At 39.8% G+C, this 27,479-nt stretch overlaps 4 protein-coding genes across 18 annotated transcripts in view; 3 read left to right on the top strand and 1 right to left on the bottom strand.

Moving 5' to 3' along the window:
- pcm1 (pericentriolar material 1) overlaps positions 1–4,289 on the bottom strand; it is a 31,555-nt gene extending 27,266 nt beyond the window's left edge. For 4 of the 9 annotated variants that reach the window (XM_079674434.1, XM_079674442.1, XM_079674440.1 and 1 more), the window contains exons 1-5: positions 4,138–4,287; positions 2,669–2,783; positions 2,261–2,509; positions 1,392–1,718; positions 281–451 (exon numbers count right to left, since the gene is read on the bottom strand). In XM_079674434.1, coding sequence (XP_079530560.1) covers positions 281–451; positions 1,392–1,718; positions 2,261–2,509; positions 2,669–2,764 — 843 coding nt within the window. In that variant the 5' untranslated portion in view covers positions 2,765–2,783; positions 4,138–4,287. Of the gene's footprint in view, positions 1–280; positions 452–1,391; positions 1,719–2,260; positions 2,510–2,668; positions 2,846–3,211; positions 3,489–3,572; positions 3,835–4,137 lie in introns of those variants that run through there. The other 5 variants (XM_079674439.1, XM_079674438.1, XM_079674437.1 and 2 more) reach the window with 4 other exon arrangements.
- A 46-nt stretch (positions 4,290–4,335) lies between these two features.
- Positions 4,336–7,141, top strand: sart1 (spliceosome associated factor 1, recruiter of U4/U6.U5 tri-snRNP). Of its 2 annotated transcripts, none has more exons than XM_079674518.1 (2): positions 4,336–4,479; positions 4,656–7,141. In XM_079674518.1, exon 2 carries the CDS (start codon positions 4,695–4,697, stop codon positions 7,008–7,010), a length of 2,316 nt encoding a protein of 771 aa, XP_079530644.1. In that variant the 5' UTR covers positions 4,336–4,479; positions 4,656–4,694; the 3' UTR covers positions 7,011–7,141. The 2 variants fall into 2 exon arrangements, with proteins under 2 accessions (XP_079530644.1, XP_079530645.1); XM_079674519.1 differs by having other exon boundaries at positions 4,410–4,558.
- Positions 7,142–8,402: 1,261 nt separating this feature from the next.
- LOC307039685 (oxysterol-binding protein 1-like) lies at positions 8,403–20,232 on the top strand. Of its 6 annotated transcripts, none has more exons than XM_079682002.1 (20): positions 8,403–8,600; positions 9,666–9,836; positions 10,201–10,409; positions 10,954–11,116; positions 11,216–11,327; positions 11,407–11,605; positions 11,738–11,852; positions 11,963–12,026; positions 12,138–12,305; positions 12,380–12,625; positions 12,767–12,887; positions 13,307–13,410; positions 13,542–13,637; positions 14,158–14,342; positions 14,449–14,678; positions 14,822–14,860; positions 15,031–15,078; positions 15,834–15,872; positions 15,987–16,019; positions 17,236–20,232. In XM_079682002.1, the coding sequence occupies exons 2-20, from the start codon at positions 9,703–9,705 to the stop codon at positions 17,376–17,378; spliced, it is 2,448 nt and encodes an 815-aa protein (XP_079538128.1). In that variant the 5' UTR covers positions 8,403–8,600; positions 9,666–9,702; the 3' UTR covers positions 17,379–20,232. The 6 variants fall into 6 exon arrangements, with proteins under 6 accessions (XP_079538128.1, XP_079538127.1, XP_079538129.1 ...); XM_079682001.1 differs by having other exon boundaries at positions 8,404–8,594; XM_079682003.1 differs by lacking the exon at positions 15,834–15,872 and having other exon boundaries at positions 8,404–8,594.
- A 1,294-nt stretch (positions 20,233–21,526) lies between these two features.
- casp3a (caspase 3, apoptosis-related cysteine peptidase a) lies at positions 21,527–27,422 on the top strand. The gene is made up of 6 exons (XM_079693874.1): positions 21,527–21,725; positions 22,128–22,264; positions 25,102–25,230; positions 25,362–25,537; positions 25,637–25,748; positions 25,848–27,422. The coding sequence occupies exons 1-6, from the start codon at positions 21,661–21,663 to the stop codon at positions 26,075–26,077; spliced, it is 849 nt and encodes a 282-aa protein (XP_079550000.1). The 5' UTR covers positions 21,527–21,660; the 3' UTR covers positions 26,078–27,422.
- Positions 27,423–27,479: the final 57 nt, after the last annotated feature.

The raw sequence follows: 27,479 nt of genomic DNA, 5'->3' as shown, positions 1-27,479 counted from the left end.
TACCAAACCATTAAGAAAGCCAACCTGCTGCAATGGAAGGTAGCAGGCTACTGAATGTCCTAATTGTATCATCACATGAAACATGAACATAATTAAAAATAAATATGTGCCAAGCTGCCAAGATAGAAACGAAAACCAGTTCCATTACAACCATAAATAAGCAAACAAACAAGCTTCACACACAAACAAACGTATACCTTTGTCTACGAGCATTAGAAATGCCAAGAACTAGATTCATTCTGAAAAAGATTTTTTCAAAATAAAAAAATGACAGACTTACCAGCATTTTCTGCAGAAACCGTAAATATGACTTTTCCTGCTCCTTGAGGTGGTCGATGAGATGGGAGAGACGCTCCACATTGGCCGGCACATCGTTCTTCTCCACCAGGTCGTCCCGCATGGAGCTGGCCTTACTGATGTACTCCCGGATCTGTACCAGTTTGCTCACCACCTGAGACCAAGCAGAGAGAGAGAGGAGGGTGGTGTATGGGTGTGGGTTTCAAAAAGTAATTGAAAAGGAAACATAGGAATACGTAAGGAAAGGCGACAGCATCTGTAGCGACAGCTCAGACTAGGCTTAATAAGGGCAGAAAGGGGTGGGGCACAAAACTCACTAGGCGCCAGGGGTAGCATATTTATAAATTGCCCTAAATACAGCCTAGTTTCAGCTGCACTAGATCTCCCTCACTTTTATCCTAGTTTTGGTTTCACACAGTAGCTAGAAGCAAAGTGATACCGAGACACTTCCACATTTAAATGTGAAAAGTGCTTGATTTCATTTAAATGTGAAAATAATGTCTTTCTAAGGAGGATTAGTAGTCTTAAACCTGATATATCTGGCCACCTGGGGGCAGCAGTAGTTGTCAACACTGACTTGAAATAACATATTATGTTGATTAATGCAAACGTGTTAGCATAGTGATTCACACAGCCAGCAATTAGGAGCAATGTCGTGTTTCGTTTTGAGTTGTTTTACAGTAAGAATGTAATCCAGCTCTTTGAGCTCTGTTTCTGTTCTCTACCAACGACTGAGGAATATATATGGCCCTTTACTGATAAATGCTTATCCTCTTCATTTATGTCTAGCACCACCAAACGGTTTACACTTGTGTTTCATAGTGAAATATCTTAACACTTATTGAATGACTTGCTATAACCAGCTATAACTGTGACTTTCCCCTTAAACACCACCAGTATGTCTCACTTATACACACATACACTTATTAAGTAAATGCTTTAGCTCAGCATCGACTTAATCTACTGGACCATATCGTAACCAGAATTGACAAACTCCTCAGTCTGGCTCAATCCTCAGTATACATGGCATCAAGTTGCAGATCAACAAGAGTAAGAGCTGACAAAACCATGGCAACAACCAAACACAATGTTACCTGGCTGCTGTCTATTCTGGGCTCTCCTCTCCCATACTCTCTGTGCGCTAAGGGCCCCCTCTCTGTACTGCCACGGGTGAGCCTTTGAGCTTCCTTGCTGGGAACCAAAGGGGTTAAAGTATCCCTGAGTCCTGGGCCCTGCTTCTTGGTTTCCTTGGTGATAGCTGGTGTGGCTGGGGCAGACGAGGAGGGATGGAGCAGCTCCTTGCTTTTGTTAGTGTTCACATGAAGAGGTAGGAAGTTGTAGGGCTTCTTGTTCTCTCCAGCCAGCTGCCTCTGGTTGTTGGCAGCTGTGGCACGCCCCTGGGAGTCACTGCCAATGCTCCTCTGAGTAACAAAAGAAGATCAAATTCAGACAATTTACTACTCAAGCATTTGGGTATTTTTTCTATGAAGATCTCCTCTTTTTATTGTTAATAAATCGTTAGAAATGTTTCATAATCCTTTTTGTTTTCAGAACACAACTATTTTAAACTTTGTTCACCATGAAATGGCCTTATGGATTTTACATGTTTTTCTGTTCTGCCATTCTGCCAACTTCAAATCCACAGCAGAACAAGTTTAGCCAACCAACCCTAGGCTAGAGTTTAAATATATATATTTTGCTTTTCTTTACTGCCAGCCGATGCCTCATGGCAATGCTTTGGCATTTTATCACTGAAGGAAGTATACATTTTTTTGTTGAAGAGTCTGATAAGCATTAGGAATTGTATTCCATGTCCTTGAAAATATAATAAAAGTGAATCTTGAAATGGTAAGCTTTGTATAATCATCAGTGTTTGTGCCTCTCATGCCTCTTCGTGCTTATGTTTGCCTGAGACATATGTAAAACCAGAAACGATTTATAATAAAGTGCCGCCGTTTTTCACCTCATCCAGGTCTGTAAAATTGATTCTCTGACGCAGCTTGTCCAGCTCAGCCTGGTCTGGGACAGACATCTGGGTGGAGTATTTGATGTGGGGAAAGGAATGAGGGGTGCGGGATCTCCTGCGACCGGCCCCAGGGGTGGATTCTGGTGAAATGTCATTAGTCAGGCGGCTCTCCACCACCGTAGCTGACAGCTTCTTCTTGTTTTTCTCTGAGGATCGGTTTGCTTTCTTCTGCTGAACACCCCAGTCCTGATGAACAGCAAAACAAATTGCACTATTTATTATAAATGTTTACTTTAATAGGGACATATTATTATCTTGTGTAACACACATATCATACCTACGATTACATTAATAAGCCATGATAGGAACAAGATAGAGCAACATTGATTTTAGGTTCTGTCTTACCAGGTTGTTGAGTCTATCTTCCAGACTGCCATTGGTTATAGTCCAGTCGTGCAGCTCTTCTGCACTGTCATCAAAAGGAGTGCCTCCTGTTGCCATGTCACCCACTTAAAGCTTGCTGGAATCCACACCAAAGTGTATATTGGTTACCACAAAGAACAAAAGGCGAGGTATACAAGTCTACATTAAAAACAGAGCAGGAGAAAGATATGTCACCGTCATGGAAAACGCTTTCTGGAATTCACAACTAAAGAGATACTGATCACTGCATGGGACCACAGAACAAGAACAACAACCAAGTTACATACGTTTAACCTACATTAAAGAACAAACAAGAAAAGGCATTTAGGGAACTATGGGAGTGTCAAACCATCTTAACTTATGATTAGCCAACTGACGACTGGTTTTGGTTCATATCGATCACTCTTAACTTAAAGTTGGTGCCTAAAAACAACAGAACATTTTACATTTCAGTGTAATTAAAATGTTGTAATGGCAACAATAACACTAGTAGGCTATTAGTGACTACAAATGAATGTTACTCACCATACGTAAGAAGATGGTTTGGCGGTTAACGCTTAAGTTAATATCGCAGAAAGGTTTAACTAAACTGTTAACGTTAAATTAAAGCATCACATGCGTCATGTCTTTCCAACAGCCTTTACTTTGGCTAATGTTTACTCTTAAATCATGACCAGCTTGAAAACCTCAATACTTTGACGCACTAATGTAGCTATTGCCATATAGCTAACTAACTGTTTGACCGTTGCCGTTAGCAGCCGTTGGTGGGTTTTGTATGTGGCCCGCTCCAATTCCCGGGGAAAAACAATAAGCAGCACGAGCTCTCTGTCACTGCTCCCCACAGTGACACCAGCTAATGTTAGCTTACAGAAAGTGTATCACTCACCATTCAAGCACTTGCAGTTAACCTAGCTTAACCAAACGTTAAGACTGTAGGAGTGTACGTAGCTTGCTATCTTGAGAGAAACTTTACTAGCTTAACATATGTGATCTACTTCTGTCTCACAATCGCCATGGCAACACGCCATAACCCCGATGTGCAGCAGCTAACCCGCTGCTTAACGTTGCGTCGAATCTTTAACACCACAACACGTTATATGTGTCGGCAAAACAATCACAAGACCTTATGCTAACGAGCAGCGAAAGTTGCCAAGCTTGCTGAGGTACCTCGCTAATGCTAGCTAGCATCACTGCAGAACTGAGCTAACTTTAAATGTCTCGATAAAAGTTTAAGCAAACAAGCATCTTAGCTCGCGTAGCAGAGCTAGACTTCGAGCTGATAATTATGTTATCGCTCCAAACTAGATGTTTGCAAACTGTCAACACTAAATGACACTAACATTAGCTAACGACAAACGCAGCAGGTTAAAATACTGGCATTTTAGTCATGTTATTTAAAACTGCGCTTGCTAAGTTAGCTTACAGTGTAGGATAAGGAATGTCACCATTACCATGCAGAGAAAGAGAAGAAGATGTCGGTGCCAAGCACTTCATATATTACAGTAACGGTTTTACAGATACTCTCTCATTGTTGTTAAAGACAACTGATAAATAACAACGTCTTATCGGTCCCAAAACGCAGCAACATCAACTCATGGATGTGATCCTGGCCTGATATAAACACTCCCATACAGCAGGTGGCGGTATACATTCGTTTGTAGCTAGCCTTCCACCACAGGAAGTGCCGGAAACAGAAACACTGTCGGTGTTTGTTTGACGATGTATAAAGTTGTATGCCTGGCCGTGGTGTGGAGTGGTTAACCTGGTGTGAAGAAGACGACACAGCTGGCTGGGTATTTTTTCCACATTCCTACTCTTTGTTGGTTGATATCGAATTTTGAACATGAGGTTTTATTTTTTCACCCGTACTGAGTGAGTTGTGTCGTCGGTTAGCCACTTAGCATTCAAAGCTAATGTGAGCTTGTGATCGAAGGAGCAACGTCTAACACGTTTTTTTTCTCCACAACAGCTTCGTTTTTAACAACTGCTGTAATCTTCGAAGGAAATAATGGGGTCATCCAAGAAACACAAGGAGAAGAGCCGCGACAAGGATACAGAAGAACGCCGTCGTGAACATAAGAAACATCGTCATAAGGACCGAGACGCTACAGAACGAGATGGGACAAGGGATAAAGATAAACGAAAACGCTCCAGGTCCCGGGAAAGAAGCGGGCGAGAGGGCCGTAGCAAAGGCGAGAGGAGCACCGGGGAGCCACGGGTGAAGAAGGAGAAAGTTGATCTTGGGTATGAAGGAAGCAAGGCAGAAATTGCACCTCAGTCTGCAAGCGGAGATGCGTCTCTCAGCATCGAGGAGACAAACAAACTCCGAGCCAAGCTGGGGTTGAAGCCTCTGGAATTAGAGGTAGAAAAGAAGGAGCTCGGCACCAAAGAAGATCCAAAGGTGGCAGAGACCATCAACCCTGTTCTCATCAAGAAGCAGAAAGATATGAGAGAGAAGCTTGCTGCTATGAAAGAAAAACGCATCCAGAATCTAAAACTGGGAAAAGTCAAGACCATAGCAGAGGAGGACTGGCTGGATGACACCACTGCCTGGGTAGAGAGAAGCCGACTGATGGCAAAAGAGAAAGAAATGGCAGAGAAAAGAGCCAAAGTTCTGCAAGAGATGGATGAGGAGTTTGGTGTCAGCAGTCTGGTGGAGGAGGAGTTTGCACATCGCAAAAAAGACGCCTACACAGCTAAAGATCTAAAGGGACTCAAAGTGCAGCACAAGGTGGATTCCTTCAATGAGGGCCAGACTATCATCCTGACTCTACAAGACAAAGGTGTGCTCGTAGAGGAGGAAGATGTGCTTGTAAATGTTAATCTTATTGACAGGGAAAGAGCAGAGAAGAATGTGGAGTTAAAAAAGAAGAAGCCTGAATACAAGCCCTATGCAGAAGATGAGAGTGTGGATGACATGGTCACGTTTAAGCCCAAAACGGTACTGTCAAAGTATGATGAGGAAATTGAGGGTGAAAAGAAAAAGAGTTTCCGGCTGAATACAGGAGGCTTTGCTGACGGGGAGCGAGAGCGGGAGATTCAGGCCATGAGAGAAGCTCTACGAGACCAGGCCCAGTCTTTGGAGATGCCTGCTCTCTCTATTGCCTCGGAGTATTACACACTTCAGGAAATGACGGGCTTTAAAAAGACAAAAAAGCGTGTGCGAAAGATCAGGAAGAAGGACAAGCTGACAGTTGCAGATGAGCTTGCTGTCGACACCCGCAGCACTGACTTTGGCTCCAGGGCCCGTGGTCGCGGCCGCAAACAGCTGGAAGAAGGGAGTGAGGAAGTAAAGCCGGTGGAGATGGTCAAACTGTCCCAAGATATCCCCCTGTTGTCTGATGACGTTAGAATGGCCGAAATGGACATTAGCGATGATGACGACTTCACACCTCCAGAGCCTGCTGTAATTGAGGAGGATGAGGCCGAGCAGGAGCTGCAGAAACAACTGGAGAAAGGGAGGAAGCTGAGGCAAAAGCAGCTTCTCAAAGACTCTGGGGAGAAGGTGGCTGAGAAGATTAAAGAACTTGATAAAGCCAGTCCTGACGACGATCCTGAGATGAAGAATAACATTGTTTTCAACGACATCTCAGAGTTTTGCAGAACACTGGGTGATATTCCAACCTATGGGCTCTCGGGCAATAGAGAAGACCAAGAGGAAATTATTGACTTTGAGGAGAAGGAAGAGAAAGATGACGCTGGAGATCCAGACTCGGACATGGATGAGAATATTGGATGGAGCACAGTCAATTTGGATGAGGAGCAGAAAGCGCCGGACTTCTCCACTGCCTCTGCCACCATTTTGGACGAGGAGCCCATTGTCAGCTCGGGGCTTGCTGCTGCGTTGCACCTGTGCAAAAACAAAGGTCTATTGGACACTGAAATGCAGAAGATGTCCCGTGTCAGAGCCACTAAAGGCGCCTTGCCAAATGACAACTACTGCATTGAGGACAAGGTGGGCTTTGATGACAAATACAGTCGCAGAGAAGAATACAGAGGCTTCACTCAAGACTTCAAGGATAAAGACGCCTATCAGCCTGAGGTCAAGATTGAGTATGTGGATGAATCTGGGCGGAGACTGACTCCAAAAGAAGCTTTCAGGCAGCTTTCACATCGATTCCACGGGAAAGGGTCTGGAAAAATGAAGACCGAGAGGAGGATGAAAAAGCTGGAGGAAGAAGCCCTGCTGAAGAAGATGAGCAGCAGTGACACTCCTCTGGGGACCGTGGCGTTGCTTCAGGAGAAGCAGAAATCTCAGAAAACCCCTTACCTTGTGCTTAGTGGGAGTGGGAAAAGTATGAATGCAAATAACATCACCAAATGAGTCCGGGGGAAGAGCGAATAATGTTTGGCGCAAACACACACATAAGATGTTTTAAGTAAAGTAACGGCTCCTACTTCATACAATCTGTAGTGTTGTAGTAAAGATTTGTCGAATAAAATTAAGGCAAATTAGATCGATGTTTTATTGTTTTCTTTGTTGCTTACTTGCGAGGGTAAAGAGTAACTCAAAGAAATTATCTTGTGATGAGAACCTACTTTTTTTTATTTAACACTTTTAAATGCTTTTGTTTTGGTTAATGACAGCTTTTGCATATTTTGTGGAATGAGTATTATAACGGGTCCACTAGTACTAGAACAAGGCAAGATATGTTTATCAAAAGGTTTAAAATGCATTTTGGTTCTTTTTATTGGTAGCAAAAGTAGATGGAAAATTCAATTCTGTTTTTAATAAAATGTGAACGAAATAACGTTTTCTTTTTAATTGCACGTTGTGAATAGTTTTAAAAGTGAATATTAACATCTCTCCTGTCCTATTAATAGTATTGCATCAATGCACCATTGATATGGTTTTGCATTTACATTCAATAATATAATAGTTGGCCTTTTTGATTTGAAAATTAGAGAATAACCGCACAATATGAATATGTATTCCACACAATTGTACTCTTGACTGTCAAATGGGGTGAGTACAACGGGAAGCCTTGCAAAGGCAGAAGACAGTGTTCGTTGATAAAATTCAACTCTTGTTCACCATTTCAGGAATAGTTTATAGTCAATAAAAATGAAATGGTAATTTAAGACAGTCAAATAGGTGTTAAAAAACAAGTTAACATTTTTATTATACCTTTTTAATTCAGAGGAGAAAATTAATCAACAGAAGTAGTGGAAGAGGTATGCACTTTATTTATTCATTTAGGCAAAAGTACTAATACCTCGCTAAAAATACTCGTATACATGTCCAAGTCCTGCATTTTTAAAGACCTTTCTTATGTTAAAGTATGTAAGTACTAACTGGGACACTGAATAACTTTATAACTGGAGTATATACATTGGTATTGTGAGAAAGTTTATGAAAAGCACACTTTCACAGTATGAGTAGCTTCTAACTGATGATTGTGAACACTTTGTGAAGTACGTATAGGAGAGAAAGACATCATGGAAAAAGTACAATACTTGGGTAAAGCAGCGGCAGAAGTGGAATATTACTACAAGTACATTGTCTTATATTCTATTGCAGGGCCTTTAGTTATAACATACTATTTTAGACTGGTATTGCTTGATATATGAAGACTTCTTCAGCCACTGAGCAGAGGTTCAGATAATGGAGTCTAGAAGGTTGAAAAGTAAGAAGATGCTTGGTCAGCCTCCAAATAAGAACAGCATGATAAAATATCTGAGAAACTGGACTCTGTAGGAGGTATCTGACACCAGAAGAGGGCAGTAGTGCAACATTCAGGATGCAAGCTGCCATTAAATCGAAAGAAGAGGAAGATGAATAACCTGTAGCAAAGTAGCTGCTCTCCTTAATACATCCATGAAAGTAGTTAGCAAAGCTAACACAGGCGAGCTAACATCGCTTCATCCAACACGACATGCAGGCCGTTAACAGCTGAAGTCTCGTACGGTAAGAGTGAGCGTCATGTAATAATATGTCTTAATGTCACGTAGACACAGGACGAAGATGAGGGGATTGATCGTTAGCATCGTCTGTCAGGCTGTTTGACAGCTTCCTGTTGTGTAGCTAGCAGTGAGCTTAGTGACGGACACTGTTTAAGTAGCTTTGGTGTTCGCAAATGACTTATAGTTCCTCGAGGTGCCTCACTGTCCCGGATGTGTTTATCTGTTAGTAATCCTTTAAATAACCGTAGTGTTAACACGACTGGTGTCGGCTGCTCTCAGTCTTTGAGAGATGTCAACGCAGTGCCATTACATGTTAGCTAAACAGAGTATTGGGAGTCATGTCAGCACTGAGGCGTTTGTGATGTGTTGTAATTTCCAGATTTCAGGTTTACGACAATAAGCGAACTATCGTAGCGTATTTATAGATTATTGGCTCAGTATGCTATTTCCGATTTATAAATTGGTGACTTCCATGGATTTACCTAACGTCCATAGCTCTTGCAACATTGACAAAAACCAGAACCACCTTATTGGCCACGTATTGTGGACACATTCATGATATATGATTCCGTTTTCGTTTTTTGTATCGCTCTTACTGTACGTGCAAAGAAATAGCCGTACGGTACAACGACAAGGCTGCATTATAAAGGTAAATCATAGCCTTCGAAAGTAACCTATGGAAAATAATAGGTGTATTTATAAATAAAATTAAGATAAATATATTAAAAGCACAAATTACCACAATTAAATTGAAAAAACGTCGACGAAAACAACACAAATGTGTAAAGATTGACTACGATTATGTGCATTTCTTTATACTGTATACTTATGTGTATGTATTTATCAAAACATCCATACTTATTATGCATCTAATAATAAGAAAATTAGTGTCATGGTAGAAAGACATATTTAACTTACAAATCTAAAGTTGTTAACATTAATAAACTATTTACCGATGTGATGACAGTGTCTGTAGCTTTCATCAGACTGTTCATTCATACATTTGCATCATCATGCCCACCACATGGTTCATATCAATGCAAATCTTGATACGTTTTTTTCTTTTCTTTAACAGGCTATAACTTCACCCAGTTAAAGCACAGGCTGTCGTGATGTCGGAGCCAAAGCCCCCTACTCCAACCCCTGGAGACACGTACAAGGGTTGGCTCTTTAAATGGACTAACTACATTAAAGGTTACCAGAGACGCTGGTTTGTTCTGAGCAATGGACTGCTGTCCTACTACAGGTAAGTTACACTCCATGCTTATTTTGTAATTATATGTCTTGAAATTAAAGGGTTTTCCCTGGATGGGTTTTCCATGGCTCAAAAGGAAGCCAAGGTGGTACCTGAGAAAGGGCTGTGTTAAGTTGGGGAATATATATTACATTTATACAACCATGTTTTCCGGCAGTAACACAATATTATTTTCTTCTAACTTTTAAAGATCACAACAATTTGAATTGCACTCTTAATAGCTCCCAGAACTCTGTTTGCACAATTTGAAGGACATGTAAAATTGCATCAGAAAAACACATAATTACTTTTTATTGTGCAAAACAGGGATTTAGAACCTCCGTATTTAACCTTTCTTTGTTCTGTTTGTCTCCAGGAGCCAGGCAGAGATGGGTCACACGTGCAGAGGCACCATCAACTTGGCCACAGCCAATATTGCAGTGGAAGACTCGTGCAATTTTGTAATTTCTAACGGAGGTGCACAGACCTACCACTTGAAGGCCAGCTCAGAGGTAGAGCGGCAGCGATGGATCACGGCTCTGGAGCTCGCCAAAGCAAAGGCCGTCCACATGCAGGCTGAATCTGGTGAGAGGAAAACAAATCAGTTGGAGACTGCAGGAGACATTAAATAACAAAACATACAAATGTACAGCAACATTTAAAGGCGGGGTATGTAATTTATTTCAGAAACACTTTTTGTTATATTACATGGAATGCTCTTAACATCCCTATAGCAATGAATATATTAAATGCTTTGACAATAAATACATTTTAAAAAATGATCTGTGGAAGCCGTGGCGCTGTAAAAAGCACGACCAATCACCTGAGCCGGCCCGGCTAAAATAACTGGATGGCCTACCTGCCTGTCAGCCTTCCATCTGTGCACAAACTTATCTCGTGCCCTCATTGGTCATGTTCGCGTTCGTGTGTGTTGGAGGAGGGGCTCTGTAAGGAAGTGGTAGATTTTTTCCGGTTGTATATTTTCAAATTCTAGCGCACTCGAGCTGGTTTCTCCAAAATTACCTACCCCACCTTTAAGTCAAGCTAAAATGCTTATATTTTTTATTGGGAAAGTATTTTCTTATCATTATTTTTTATGTCATTTTATCCTCCCCATTCTCTCCGTCAGATGACTCGGGTGACGAATGTCCTGCAGCGCCCCCCTCCTCAGGACAGGGTGGAGGCTGCCGTAACTTAGAAATCCAATCAACACTACGCACACTGGGCAGCAAGGTGGAGGACCTCAACACCTGCAATGACCTCATTGTGAAGCATGGGTCTGCTCTACAAAGGTATCAACTATCAGACGGAGCAGAAGTGATTACTTTGTATTAAATACAATGATCTTTAATTTGTTTCCTTTTATTAATTTCTTTATTCCACACACGCAGGTCTTTGTCAGAACTGGAGGCGCTTCGTGTCAGCGGGGACGTGGGAGACAAAATGAAACAAGTGACAGAAAGAGCCACGCTGTTCAGAATCACCTCTAATGCCATGATTAATGTAAGTCACCCAAGTGTTAATTTGCTTCTGAACGCACAACATTGTCTCCTTTGCTGAAATGTCGCTCATGTCCCCCAAGGCATGTAGAGACTTCCTCTCCCTGGCCCAGAGCCACAGTAAGCGCTGGCAGAAGGCCTTACACAGCGAGAGAGACCAGAGGATACGTCTGGAGGAGACTCTGGAGCAGCTGGCCAAACAACACAATCACCTGGAAAGGGCTTTCAGAGGCGCTACAGTTCTCCCCTCTTCGTTCAGCAATCCCGCCTTAGGTAACAAAGGTAAGGCTCAAAACAACAACTGAACGTCTGTCTCCGATGCTACTCTTAGTAAGCCTGCTGTGTATCATACCTGAGGCAATCAACTGAGGCAAGTGGAGCCATTTATTCTTCCACTGCCTGGCTTTACCACAGGTGGTGTCTCCGGAAAAGGTGATGCCAGTGACGAGGATGATGACAATGAGTTCTTTGATGCCATGGAAGACCCGGCAGAGTTTATTACTGTCCCTGCTGACCCCAAGTATCACAGGTGGTTGCCTGTCTGTCTTTTCATAATGTCTCTCACTTTAATTAATGTGTTTGTTATTAAGCTCCGTTCTTTTGGACTGCTTTTTAAATGTATGTTCTTCTGTCCGCCAGGAGATCCGGCAGCAACGCTAGTGGGTTCAGCTGTGAGACTGGAATGGACGATCAGTCAGTTAATGTGTGTAAACTTTGTTTTTATTGCAAGTTCTGATTTGTAATGACTTGTCTTATCCACTTCTATTCAACACGCCACGCCAAGTCCTGAACGTTAATCTTTCTCTTCTTCCAGTTTGATGAACTGTCCTTGGCATCCAACCCAGAGTCTCCACAGACCCTTGAGCTGGAGCCAGTTAGACAGAGGCGGACTCGTATCCCGGACAAACCCAACTATTACCTCAATCTGTGGAGCATCATGAAGAACTGCATTGGAAAGGAGCTCTCGAAGATACCGATGCCTGTAAGAAACATGTACTCTAGTTGGTGTTCCCCTGTGAGAGGAATCAGAAGTAACCTGACTTGTTCTCTTTGTAGGTGAATTTCAACGAGCCTCTCTCAATGCTGCAACGTCTCTCTGAAGACCTGGAGTACTACGAGCTGCTGGATAGGGCTGCTAAATGTCAGAGCTCTCTGGAGCAGATGTGTTATGTGGCCGCTTTCACAGTCTCCTCTTACTCCACCACTGTCCACCGCACAGGAAAACCCTTCAATCCTCTGCTGGGAGAAACCTTTGAGCTCGATCGACTCAAAGATTGTGGCTACCGCTCCCTCTGTGAGCAGGTAGGTCCAAAACACACTGGAAAAATAAACACGCATGAAGGATGTTAATGCATGGTTGTTAAATAGCGTGAATAGTCTTAATCCGTTGCATTATTTGGATTTGACTTTGCTGTCTCTCTTCTCCTCACTCTCCTCTCTCAGGTGAGTCACCACCCGCCTGCTGCAGCTCACCATGCCCTCTCTGAAAAGGGCTGGACCCTCAGACAAGAAATCACCCTGGCCAGCAAGTTCAGAGGGAAATATCTCTCCATCATGCCTTTGGGTGAGTGCGTAGAGTGAAATATGATATATTGATTAGCAGGTTACACATGAAGGTAGGGCTGCTCAATTAATCTTATTTTAATCACGATTACGATTATGGCTTGCGACGATTACGAAAACAACGTAATCGAAATAAAACGATTATCTTTTTATTATTATTATTACTTTTTTTTTTCAACTTTAAAAAAAAAAGATTATTGGTTTGTCAGTTGAATTATACTTACAGTTCAGGGTAATCAACTGTTAAAAACATACTGTTCACATTTTCTTTCTCCAATAAATTGATGTTTTCAAAGTAAATGGATAATTGTTTTTAATAATCGTGACCCAAATAATTGAGATTATGATTTTTGCCATAATCGAGCAGTCCTACATGAAGGTTACCAGGCCTAACATTGCTGTTTCTCTTATTTTCCCCAGGTTCTATCCAGTGTTTATTTGACAAAAGCGAGAATCACTACTCTTGGAAGAAAGTCACGACAACAGTACACAATATCATTGTTGGAAAACTATGGATTGACCAGGTACATTTAAAACTGACTAAACCATAACACCACAAATACTCATTAATAAATACCATAGATGTCTTTTATAGAACATTTAGCTTGTTCTTCTATTGGGTTTATCTGTAACTTCTCAACAATGTCTCTTCTAGTCAGGGGAGATCGACGTGGTGAACCACAAGACAGGAGATCGCTGCCACCTCAAGTTTGCTCCCTACAGTTACTTCTCCAGAGATGTACCAAGAAAGGTGAGTGTTTTTACACACTGTTTTCTTTTATGATATAGCTCTAAAGAGCCAGTATTATGTCGTCCAGCCAGTGGCGAACCGTCAGGGCCTTCAAGGTATTCAGAGAATACCCTGGAACACTCAGATAAAACAAACAAAAAAATCGATTTAATTATATAAATAACATGTAATAAAATGTATATAAATAAATGAGAATGGTATCTGTGTTGTTGATCTGTAATATTACAGTGTTGCGTTGACTTGTTTGTCCTTCTCGGATCATGCACTACGCATTTCAGTGGTTTTGTGTTAGAAAAGAAAGCAACCAATCAGATCTTGTTCTGGGTCTCTGGGTAGAATATCCTTCAACCAAGGTATTCTACATCCTTGATCGACCGCCACTGAGTCCAGCTCAACACCTCCTTTTAGCTTTAGTTGTCAGTAATAAATGAATGAATTGCAGAGCTGTTGTTTTAATTGTGTCTCCCTGCACTGCCTACTGTTAAAAGCATTCTTTATTAAATCTGACTTTGTCTCTCAGGTAACAGGAGTAGTGACGGATAAGGATGGGAAGGCGCATTACGTGCTATCAGGAACCTGGGATGAGAAGATGGAGTTCTCCAGGATCATGCAGAGCAGTAAAGGCGAGAACGGCACTGAAGGCAAACAGAGGACCGTCTATCAGACGCTCAAAGCCAAAGAAATCTGGAAGAAGAACCCTTTACCGTGAGTTCCGGTAGTGTTGAGAGAGTTGAAAATGCTTTTTAGCTAATGGAGCTTGTAAATCGTTGTGTCTTGGTGCTTCTTGACTTTCATGTTGATGACTTTACAGAGAGGGAGCGGAGAACATGTACTTCTTCTCCTCACTGGCCTTGACGCTCAATGAGTCTGAAGAGGGAGTGGCTCCGACAGACAGCCGGCGGCGCCCTGACCAGAGGATGATGGAGGACGGCCGCTGGGACGAGGCTAACGCAGAGAAGCAGAAGCTAGAAGAGAAACAGCGCATTGTACGCAGAGAAAGGGAGAGGGAGGCTGTTAAAGCAGCTAGCACACCTGAGGAAGGTAAACAAACAGAAGATGGGAATACACTTTGTTTTTTATCTATTTGCCTCATGTTTCGTTCCAATGTTTCACTTTCCATTCATCTTTTCCCACTTTGTCTGTCTTGAAATACCTTGTCTGTCTGTCTCTGTCTCAACCCTAAGCTGTCACTGAGGATTCAATCAATGATTCACCCTTAAAAAGCAAGTACTCTTCTCTTAGTCCTAACCCTAGATCTACACTGTTCATTAACTCTAGATGCAATAAACACATGTCCAATATGTTTTTTTGTGTCATCAAAAGGTGCTAAATGTCGTCAACATCTTATTTTTAACACTTTCACCATCCCTTCATCCATGTCTGTTCCATTTAGCTGATGGAGTGGAGACTGGCACAGAAGCTAGTGAGGTTTCAGATGAAAGCAAGTATCATTTTACAGCTTAACATAATGTGTACTTTTAGGCGTGCTTTGTGTAGCATTTTAACAGCAATGACAAAAATGACTCTTATATATCCATTGGAGATTGATGGGGTTTCTTGTCAATACTAATGAGTTGCCAGTTACTCAAACAAGGGCTGATAATTGTGCAGGAGTCACTTTTTGTCCCACGTCTCTTGAAAAAAAAGACTCAAGATTCCCTCCTTATGCACTTTCAATGTGTTCAGGGTAGAAAGATCTACTAGGGACAGGCTGAGAGAGGCCTTACAATACTTTAATCCAATTTGACAACACTACAATGTTACTATTGATCAATTAAAATGATATATAATAAGATATATAATCACATAATCCACTTAGAACAGCACTGTTAAAATGTGATCCAATATCAGCCTCACACTGCCACCAATTAGGTTTTTAAGGGAAATCCCCCACTCTTCTGTTGGCCAAATAAAAAAAAAAGTCTCGCACAGATGGGAAGAGGGCATTTCAGTGCAGAGATGGTAAAAAGACATCTTGAAATGTATAAGCAAAAAGGTCCCTTTTTATGATAGGAAGTGATGTATGGGTTAGAGGTCAAATATGGTCTGGCCTATGGTCCCACAGAGGGGACATTTGGAAGTTTGTTAAATTGCCACACAGCACTTCTAAAACGGACATGAAACCAAAATGTGTGTGTATTTTGAAAGCTGTTTGAGTTGTGGATTAAAATCTTTTTTTGTTGTGCTGGTGTAAAGCTGACACAGAGGACTCTCCCCCTCTCACACCTGTTGCATGCAAGTAGCCTCTTACATTTCATTGGCTGTCTCTTTGTATCAGTCATCTTCAGATCATAGCCATTCTTTGTTTCCTAACTCTCAAAGATTCATCCCTAATTCTTCTATTTTCAGCCCCTTATGGACCATCACATGTTCCTTTTCAAAGCAAGTATTCTTATGACATGAAGTAATATTTCCAATTTTCTAGTATTTTGTATAATCTAGATTTAGATCCTCTCCATTTCCCATTCACCCTTTACGCCCTTTGCAACTTGGTGTCTCTTAGTGGAAGGCAATACAGATCATAATGCCTATGGAGCTCAAGTCCAAAGCAAGTAACATCCGTCTAGCTCTCCGTCATCCTGTTTTTGTTTTGTTTGTTTTTAGATTTGTGATGGTAGTTTTTAGAAAACCCTTTAGACTGTAGCTCACTGTAGAGTTGCCACAAACCTGGTACTTGAATGTTTTAGGGGAGCATTTGTTTGTCATTACGAATAAGGTGCATCTAAAGAATGGGGTTAATTCTCTAAGCAGTTTTTTTTGTCTTGGTCCTGTGTCAAATGTCCTTGTTAGCTTTAATCATATTTAGTCAACCTCATCCTTTGTTCAGATTATGGGGGACTAAAAGTGTTGGCATTTTATTCTTCTGATCTTAAAAAAGGAACACATAACTATTTTAACATTCAGTAGCTTTATTGGTATTTCAGTTCACGTTGTATAGGGTGGTGGTGGCGAAGTCGATAGGGACTTGGCTTGGCAACTGGAAGGTCACCAGTTCAAGTCCCGGCAAGACCAAGTGCTCCCCGGGCGCCGTTCAAAATGGCAGCACACTACTCCTAACACTAGGATAGGTCAAATGCAGAGAAACAATTTCCCCACTGGGATTAATAAAAGTCCATCTTGTAGCGGAAATATAGCCAAGTCCTGTTGTTGTCATCTTTTACTTAAACATTGGTAAGTTACTATGAGTCCTCCTGACTGCTTATTTTGGGATGCTGATTAGTCATCATGATAGTGTGCAAACACCATATGAAAGGGAACTGCTTCATTGCTTCAAAAATTCAGATTTAGGAGCAGTCTTTAACCCAACTACATTGTCTTTTTACAATTACATTTAGTGTTTAATGACACCTGCGCCATCTTGTCAACTACTTGTTTTAGTCATGGAAAACATTTTGGTCATAGTTTTTGTTTAAGAAATGAACACTGCGGAAGGCCAGGTGAAATTGAAACATTAAATATCTCTTCATCAGCTACCTGAGAGCATGTCGGCTTGATTTAAGCATGATGTTTTGTCATGGCTCAGTGGCTTCTTCACCCTCCCCTCAGGTTCCTTTTTAAAGCTTCTTTTTTAAATGTTTGTTTTTCCTTTCCTTTTAAGGCGCCCATCCAGACAACTACCAAGCCATGTGGTTTGATAAGTTTGACGACCCCGCCTCCGGAGAGACCCTGCATGTCTACAAGGGCGGTTACTGGGAGGCCAAGGAACAAGGCAGCTGGGACATGTGCCCCGAGATCTTCTGACCCGGCCGGTCTTCCTCTATGGAGAACCAACCTTCAGCATCAGGAGAATCAAGCCTGACATTATCCAATCTTCAATGTCTGTAGCTTCAACTGATCACCTTTTCCAGAAGTGATTTGCTCAGGGTTAAGAGCATCTTCCCCCTCAACGTAGATACAATGCACTTTGTGGCATTGTTGTCACTTTGCAGATGATTAGTGTTCAGATTCCCCTCACTGCCTCTCTAACACACAATGTTTATCTTGGTTGCTCTGGTGATTGTTCTCAGTCCATGGTTCTTTGGTACAGCCTTTGAGTTGCTTTTGGAAGCAGGTTTATTCTGGTTCGTGATATTGTGCATTTTCTTTAAAAAGCCTTTTCTTCAAAGGCATAAATCATCCAGATGAGATCGATACAAGGTTGGCTCAGGAAGAAAGAGCTACTCCCTAGCATGTTATTCATGTGATTGTTAATGTTCTACACTCCTTATTCTGACTACTATTGCAATTAATTTATTGCTACTTCCCCAGAACAGCACCATCATGAGTCAAGTGTATTCATCATACCCAATGTTTTATTAGTTCACACAGTGAATATTGAGCATAGCAGTTTCAGCCCAAATCAAATGCATAGATGCATGGGCTTGAGTGGCACAGGCCAAAGTGAGAAATGTTGTTAAAAAGAGAAGTCTCACAAACACCAAGACATGATGCACAGTTAGCCTTTCAATTTATATTCATTTGCAATGATACCTAATTCCAAAAAGTGAAACAACCTGACGCATTAGCCTTTTTGTTGCCCTCAACTAGTCAGTTTCAACACTTGTTTGTGATTTCCTTTATCCTGATATCCCTCAAACCCACTCTAAAACACATGGTGAAGAAATGTGAAAGTAGTTTGTTGTGATAAAGCCTCTCGGCTCGGTTAAGGCTGGTTTTGTTATCTTAATAACAGTAGTGGGTCATTACATATATATGATTTTTTAAAACCTTTTTTCACTACACAAGAATACAAATTAAAGTTTTTTTCTATCTATTTTTTATTTAGGAAGAATAACTACCTTTCTGTGAGTAGCACATTAACCTTAATAGAATATATTTTCTTTGTTCAATGTGGTGAACAATGTGAACCTTAATGAAAACTATGTTAAGTACCAATGGAAATATGAAGCATAAAAATACCAATGGCACAATGGGGGAAAACATATAGGACCTTGTCTTTTGTTGTCATCTTTCTACTTCGACAATTTATTTTAAAGATTATAAGTACAGTCCTTTCGTTATCCTATACATTTATCTTGTTCCTATTATATAGTGTTCATTCCACCAGAAGTTGTTTAACTTTTTTACAGAGAATGTCCTATTATGTAGATCCCCAAAAGCCTGTCAAAGAAAATCTCCCTTAAACTGCGACGCAACATCTCGTTCCCCCTTACATTTAACATGGGCGGTTTTACAATTTGTGAGGGGGCCATGCTAAACCCAAAACAGAATGCGAAGTTACTTTTAAAATAGTTTAGTTGTTGACCACATTACTCAGAGTAAAAGCCTTGTCAAATTGAATCACCTTGAGTTTGAGATTGACTCTAATCCTTATGTGTAAGATAAAATCTATTTTGATTCTCACACACTCACACTACACTTATTTTCATACTAAAGTTTGTGCTCTCAATAATGCTTAGATTAACCGTTTAAACTTTGCTTTCAAAATGAATGCTGAGTCTCAACAAATGAACAGTTTAGATTAATGTAAGCTGTGCAGATTTATACTGGCTTGATGAATAGTGAAGTGAAGGGAAAAGTGTTTTTGTCTTCCTGGTTTCCTTCAAACGTATTGATCATAGCTTTAATCTTGATGTGGGTTATTATAGTCGTCGTGTGTTGCGAGTGTAGTTTTCTTTAACAGACAGCAATAAGAGTGCCTCACTGCATATACATTTGGCACAAAATGAAATGTGTGAGTACGCTGAAATTGCAAAAACTGAATTATGTCATCGTACTCGTCTCCGTTGTTGTTTGTCACATGAGTGGAAGGATTGTGTGGCTGATGAAAAATCTGAATTTCATTTATATTCAAGTGTACTTAAAAGGAGAACACTGAAAATGAAGATCACAAAACGTAATGTTGCAAATATGTCTGTGTAAATATATTAAATTGTAAACTAACTGTGATATTAACTGGTTATATTGATAGATAATCTAATGGAGGTAATGCACTTATGCTTTTTTTTTTCTCCTTTCTGTTTCATTGTTGTTTACTCAGAAGTGGTAAACTGAATTATCTGAGCAGAGTGTACCATGTTAGGTTTGAACCATCCCTTAGTGTGATTAAATGTTCCTTCATACATCTTTCAAACACATGATGAAGAATGTGTGAGGAATGTACAGCTTGATGTTAGTAAAAAGGTATCTTGCATTACAGATTTTTCACGTCTGGAGTCTGTTTAAACATATAAATAATTTTGGTTTTTAGCCATGGCTCTTAATTGCGTAGACACATTCCTTTATGTGTGTTTTTAACTTTTTATTTCTTAAGTTTCTACCTTTTCATCCCTTTCATTGTTCCATCTAAGATTGGTTTTGCCCAGCGTGGTGGAGATTGTCACAATGCCACAACTTCCCACAGCTCTCAAAACTTGACTAAAGGTGTATTTGCACTTACCTACATTACATTATTGATCATGCCCAATGTGATGTCAACTTTTGATGTTGGCTCCTGAAGTGTGAAGTGTATTTAAAACATAGGTAAAAATATACAAATGTAACGTCTATGTTTTCTGAGCATACTTTTCACTTTTTCTGTCCTTCAATGCAGTTTTTTTTTTTTTTTTGCAGGGTTGTGTTAGAGGTTGCCAATATTAAAGTGAGCGAAAATGAAGTGCATATCTTTTGTGATTTTGATTTTGTCATACAAATCCTCAAAAAACGACTTGGGAATAGTTCGTAAAATGTATTACTTGAAATGGTCTGGATACCTCTCTGGGTTTCAGATTAGTACAGGATAAATTTTGTGACAAAGCAACATTATTTTATTTGGCCAAACACTTCAAGTATCATATTCGTAAAACTTAGCTACTGATTAAATGATGTGACTCAAGAATGAGAATATATACTGTATAGATTTAGTAGAGAATACAATAATTTTTTAATTTAAAAAATAAAATAAAATCGATAATATGCATCAAAATATATTGAAACTGTATAGGTACAGTAAAGTAATACCCTTACAGTAGTAAGTACTTAGAAAGTGCTTGTTCAACTTATACACATAACATCCCTTGCTTTTATAACACATTTCAAAACAAAGTTGCAAGGTCTTTAAAAAAAAAAAAAGACCCAGAACTTAAAACATGAATAAGATCTGTTTAATAGTTACAAAAAAAATGCTATTACTTAAGAAAAAGCCACAAGATAAAAGTGAGTATCGGAATGTAAAGGAATAAGTCAAAACCTACCCAAGGCAACAGCTGCCAGAATCAAAACAGAAAAATATCCGGGACAATGCAGCGTCTTCCTGCGCCAACAGTCTCTGATGTCAGTCCCATAATCTTCCAGAGTTTCCGCCATTGTCATGCAGTTGAACTAAAAGTATACAACAGGCATTAGCTAGTCATCAAAACAATCTGTGGAGTTTATGGGTGAACTAACTGACTTTGGTGTGGAAACACTCTCATACCATATAATGTTACTGACATTTAATTAAACACATGGTTTTCATAAAAGCCCTATGAGTCTCTTACAATTGTTTATAACAGCATAACACATATAGTTTGTTTAACTTTTTGCAATGATAATCCTTTACTAAGCATTTTTTTTTTTAAATCTGTGTGGAATAGGCTATGAAACTGCATTTAAATACTAACTTGGCGTTTTGGGAGTCCGGTCGATGATTAAATATGTTCTTATTTTAGAAAAAGTAATATAAAAAGCAACATAATCACAAGGAGAAAAGGTTGTACGTGGAGTAGTGTGAACCTGTTGTGTTCCTTTTTCTTTTTTCCATTTTTAATGTATTTGTCGAATGAAAAATAAAGTGTTATATATTATGTGAATGATCAGGACATGTTTACCGTTTTCCTTTAGAATTTGACCTTACTTAGTATTAAACGAAAATATAGCACCGCCCCTAACAAAGGGGAGTCCTCACAAGGCAGGCGTGGGGGTTTAAAACGAGTGCGCCTCTCCATGACATCAGCATCTTTGTTTACAGCCTGAACTTTGAGTTAGCATTAGCATTAGCTGTCTGCCGGGTTCACTGTACAGGGTGTGTTATTTCACTGTGTGGTTAATATTCTGAATCAGAAACATGTCGGGTAACGGAACTGGACCTGGAGAAGACTCCACAGACGCAAAGTGTGTCGATGGACAACAGTAAGTCACGGTTTAGTTATTAGTAGCTTTTCAGATTTGTATCTATTTAAGCTCATTGTTGTCCTCTACAAGCAGGCAGTGATGAGGAAGCTGCTCTTCCTCGATAACATATGTACTACCGCTATATAGCATCCTTACAGGCTACTAATTGGCATCAATTCACCCGCTGTTTCTAACGTATTAGCTGTTGTTTGTAAATCTGGAGCTGTTTCAGCATGGTGTTATTAATGTGAGTCACTTCACTCATGCAGGCCTGTGACTCACTCTTTAAATGTCCTCATGGCTCTTTCTTTGTCGTGCATTAATTATAATGTGTTATCATAGACTGTATGTATATATATATATAGGTTGCTATCTTCCAGTTAAAGTAAAGATGTGTGTTCTGGTTTTGTTTTCCTTCAGGCCATCGTCTTTGTCTGCTTCTGCCTCCATGGATGTGGACGCCAAGCCCAGCGCCCAGAGCTTCAGATACAGTCTGAACTTCCCCTGCATCGGCCAGTGCATCATCATCAACAACAAGAACTTTGAAAGGAGAACAGGTATTTTATTTTGTCTTGTATTGGTCAGGGCTATGGTCAGTTTTGTTTACGAATGACACGTATTCAAAATGAAACAGCTCTGAAATTAAATACATGTTCACACAGACGTTACAGGTCCTAATGAAGCCTCTTGTTTGTAACCTAGTGCTGAAATGCTTGAACAGACATTTTAGGCAATCCAAGCACCTAAGGGCTGGGCAATATATTGATAATGTGATATAACAGTAGATCTTTAACATCATCTTAGGTTTTGGATGTCATAATATTGGTGTCTTTTACTGGTTTTAAAGGCTGTATTACAGTAAAGTTATGTAATTTTCTGAACATACCAGTTGGTTTTATGACTTGCCTTTACCCATTTGGTGATTATGGCCACATTTCAGATTTTGTTTTAATAAAAAATCAATAGTCAACCCTTCATTATCAGTGCTATATCGATAGGTATTTCATCAAAAGTATTGTAATATTTATTTTCTCCATATGGCCCAGCCCTAGTGGTAACACAAGGGTGAATATTTACTTGCTTTTTTCTACTCAGTTTTATTATATTGCAATCATATATGCCCTTTTTAACTCTAGTCTGACAAAACATCTGTTACGCTCTAGTGATTATATGTTTTATTCTCAGTTATTATCAAGATGTAATTTATAGCAACAAGGAAGTGAATGTATATACTTTAGTCCATCTTTTATTCTCTTGATGTCAGGTTCATGGTTATTTCCAGCACTCCAGAAAAAAGCCACACTAAGAGCCATTTTGAAATGCTTAGTTAGTCTTAGCTAAACTCACACCTTAGCCCAAGGTTAAAGTTTGGCTCAAGTGTACACTCTTAAATATTTTATTAGGTGTAAGACGTTGGTTGGCTCTATTTTCTCTGTCATCTTTATGAAATTGTTGGAATGCTCGGAACCACATTTTTACTTTTACTTCTGTACATTTCCTGCCAGTAAATGACATGTTCTGTAACAGGTTCTGTACAGTTGGCTTTGTTGATGATGAAAGCAGGCAGTACTTATCCTATGGTAATGCATTATTGCTTTTTACAAGACAACTCAGTAACTCCCAGTGCATCTTACTTTCAGTAGCTCTTTATGAAGTTCAGGTTTCCACATGACTTGCAGTATGGTTTGCAACAGACGGTTCGATTAGTTCCTCTTCAACTGTAGTGTGGAGTGTGGTCTGTTTTTGAGGATGTTAATTCTGTTTGTTTATTTCAAGATGCAGCAACTTTGATATTGTGGTGTCTTGCTCAAGGGTGGCAGGATACAGAGCAACATTAAAGATATTGACATAAGTTTCCTTTTATGTTTTGGTTAAGGAGGTACATGTCTGAGTCCCTTTTGAGGATCTATAGCATATTTTTCATCCAGCACTTTCTGAGGGTATAAAGGCCTGCTGTATACAGTAGTTGAAGATAATGTATAAACCTTGAATTGACCTTAGTACTTTCCTTTTGTTTATGGGCATTGTGTAATATAAGCTTGCAAAGCTGAGAAGCAGTATTTTTCTGTTATTGAAAGTCTGCCTCTATTATCTGGCTGAGAAGACCTTGGATATGAATGCAAGTGAATACAGCTTCAGAGTTACTGTATGATGGTCATATTTTGCCATCAGACTTGTGTTTAACAAACCCGTCTAGCAGGACTAACTGAGTACACATGACTGCTTGGTCAACACTGTTCAACATCATGTATATCATATGAGTGAGTGGGGTAAACGGCAGAAGTGGTTACGCCTGTTCAACCACGAAAATGTTGTGGTTGATTTGTGCACATACATTACATAACATACAGAGTTACGTCTTGAGATGTACTCTTGAGATGTACTCTGTAATCCCCCACGCACGTTCCCATGACTATTGCGTCATTATGTGCAAGAGCCAATGAGAGAAGGCTCGTTGTGCACCATAACCTCACTCTGACAAACAAAACAGGTGACCATAGTTACAAACTAAAGAGGTATTATTCAAACCTGAACACAAGGGACACAGATGGACGGTGGCAGGACGGCTATTTAGTGTCCGAAAGTAATAGAAAAGTAAAAAATACAATATTTAACGAGAGAATAATTACTTGTGTGAACAGAAAGGTTTAAGAATTAACTTTGCCATAACAGTAGTAAATAGTACTAGAGAATATTGATACAAATCGTTTTTGAGTGACTAAAAGCAAATTGAAAAATTTCTAATAAAATCTATATACACGATATTTTAGGGATCTTTTGTTCGAAACTATTTTTCATAGAAGACAATTTGGTTTGTCATCGTAGGAAAAGCACAGGTGTTACTCATCACATTAACGATGGCTCTGTTCATTTCAAATGATCAAATCAGCCATCACACTGACAGCAAATCCTTTTCAGCCATCAATCATGTTATGATTCACACCTGTGTAGGTGTCTTTATGTTTTCTGGGTGATTATACTGAAGATATGTGGAGCTTATGTAAGGTAACCAGACATGTGCTCATGTACTGTGTCATGTACTCGTAAAAAAGGGTGCAATCAAAAAACTCGCCATTACAGAGCGGGTGTGTACAGGTTGGGCGTGCGCAAAGAAATCCTCATACGTTGCTTTGTGCCTCATAAGCAAAAGACCCTGGGTAACAACGGCATCGTAAAAATAACAGAATGAAGAACACGTTTTTTACGGCTTGTCATGAATAAATCTAAACGCCACCCCACAGTCACGAGAAGAAGTTTAAATGTAATAATTAAAATAATGATATGAAAACAAATCAGTATGACGCGTATTAAGTGCATACAGAATGTTTCTATTTTTATGGCTTTTTTTTTTTTTATTGTGTTCAAGTAACCATATTTTCTTTGTTTCCTTAAGGCATGAATCAACGAAACGGTACAGATGTAGATGCAGCCAATGCGATGAAAGTGTTCGGAAAGTTGGGTTACAAAACAAAGGTTTACAACGACCAGTCAGTGGATCAGATGGTACAGGTTTTAACTTCTGGTAAGTTGATGACGACTGTATACAAAATGTGTACATACACAAACAAATGCTAATTTACTTTTCACATACTGCCTGTGAATCTTCTTGGACAAAATATATGAAATGCTATACTATTTTTTCGTATTATTTAGCGTCAAAGCAAGATCACAGCTCTTACGCCTCATTCGTCTGCGTCTTGCTGAGTCACGGAGACGAGGGCGTGTTCTTTGGTACAGATGCTTCAGTGGAGCTGAAGTTCCTGACATCACTTTTTCGAGGCGATCGCTGTAAATCACTGGTGGGAAAACCTAAACTCTTCTTCATCCAGGTATGATTCATTTTCTTGCTTTTTCCCTCTTGCACGTACTAACCCTTAAGTTTTGCTACTGTCTAACCAAGTCTTGTTTTGTGTGTGCGTTCACATTAGGCCTGCAGAGGCACCGAGCTGGATGCAGGCATTGAAGCAGACAGCGGAGAGGATGGCACTACCAGGATCCCTGTGGAAGCTGACTTCCTGTATGCCTTCTCCACCGCCCCAGGTTAATACTCATACACACAAACGCATGCCTTTTCGTATACTCATCACAATCGTTTTGCTTATTGTATTGATCCATCGTCTTTCTCTCATGTGTCTGTAGGCTACTACTCATGGAGGAACACCTCGAGCGGGTCCTGGTTCATGCAGTCCCTGTGTGAAATGATCAGCAAATATGGAAAGGAATTGGAGCTCCAGCACATCTTGACCCGAGTGAACCACAAGGTGGCAGTAGAGTTTGAGTCTGTCTCCTATTCACCAGGCTTCGATGCAAAGAAACAAATCCCATGCATAGTGTCAATGCTGACCAAAGAGATGTATTTTTCTCCTTGATGTCTCTACATCAGAAGACATCAGCCTTCATCTGCAGAACAAAAGCTTGAGGTTTTGTTTTTGAATTATTCTAGTTTACATTGTCTGACTGAACGTCAGCTTACATGTTTGGGAGAGTAAATGGGATGCAGAGTCACATTTTATACGCTTGGCATTATAAGGATATTTCTGTTTTAGGCATTAAAAAATGTATGACTTCAGGAACACTTTTATTCTCTTTTAAATATTTAACCTTAAAAGGAGATTATTTAAAAACAAATTAAAAAACAATGTTAAAAGAACAATCATGAATATAAAGATAAAATGTAATTGATCATGTAATTCCAAGCTCACTCCTTTCTACCAGTGGATACCTCTTTGCTGTTTACACTATACACATTTCAGGGAAACCTATTGGGAGCCATTTTGATAGAAAGTTTGACCTTCTGTGTGTTTGATCATGAAACCCTGTGTGCTTACTGCCCTCCAGCCTCAACCTTTTTCAGAGTCAGCAGATTTTTTAACTTTTGAAGGGATCATGTGTGATTTATGTGCCTGTTTTTTTATTTTCTTTACATCCTTAGTCTTTTTTCATTCTCGAGTCACTGTGGTGGCCTCTGACATGAAGGTGGAAGAATAACCTGATACATTGGGTGAAGCCTAAATGAATGTTGCACTTGTGTTGCAAATGCAGGAACATCTACTATGCTATATTGTGTAAGGTTGGTTTTGAAGCTCAGAATTATATTTTCAATGTTTTGGTTTTGTTTTGTTTTATATGGATTTATTTGAAATAACTGTTGCTGTGAATGTCTTTTTTACATTAGCCAGTGTCAGGCTTCATAGCATGCATGAGCAAAGCCAGCCCACACGCAAGATGCTTTCATTCACATTCACATACTTGAACACAAGTTCTAATTTCTTGATAGACAGTAGGTAATCTATTTCTTGTTTTTTTTTTTTAAGATATTGCAAATAGGCCGCCTTTCCTCATTGCTTCAACAGTTACATGCATTAACTTCTTAAACAATAATTTCCAGTGGTCTGTTGTTGAACTGTGAATCCAACTTTTATGTGTAACCTAAACCACTAGCATTGAGTGAATTATAAAAGATGAAACACAATTTGATTGTGTCCAGGTGCTGCTCAGTCATGAGTACATTTTCCAATATTTACAACAAACTAGCTGAAATCCTCTTGCTGTTAAAATCACTCACAGTTGTTTGACAATCTAGTTTAAGTCCAATATATTACACTCTTTGGGATGTCACATTTTGACTTATTCCAACTCCATAACTATTCGTATGGAGTTATACTGTGAGATAGGTGTTGTGTTTCCATACAAAATAAAAACCACTTTCCATTATGTGTTGTACTACAGTGTTAGTGATTTTGTTTTTGGCTCTACAGTAGCATATCTCCA

The sequence above is a fragment of the Notothenia rossii genome, assembly GCF_949606895.1.
Source record: "Notothenia rossii genome assembly, chromosome: 1".
In the NCBI taxonomy this organism is placed as follows: Eukaryota; Metazoa; Chordata; class Actinopteri; order Perciformes; family Nototheniidae; genus Notothenia; species Notothenia rossii.
The sequence above is the reverse complement of the archived record's forward strand: the minus strand, read 5'-3'. Positions and strand labels throughout refer to the sequence as shown.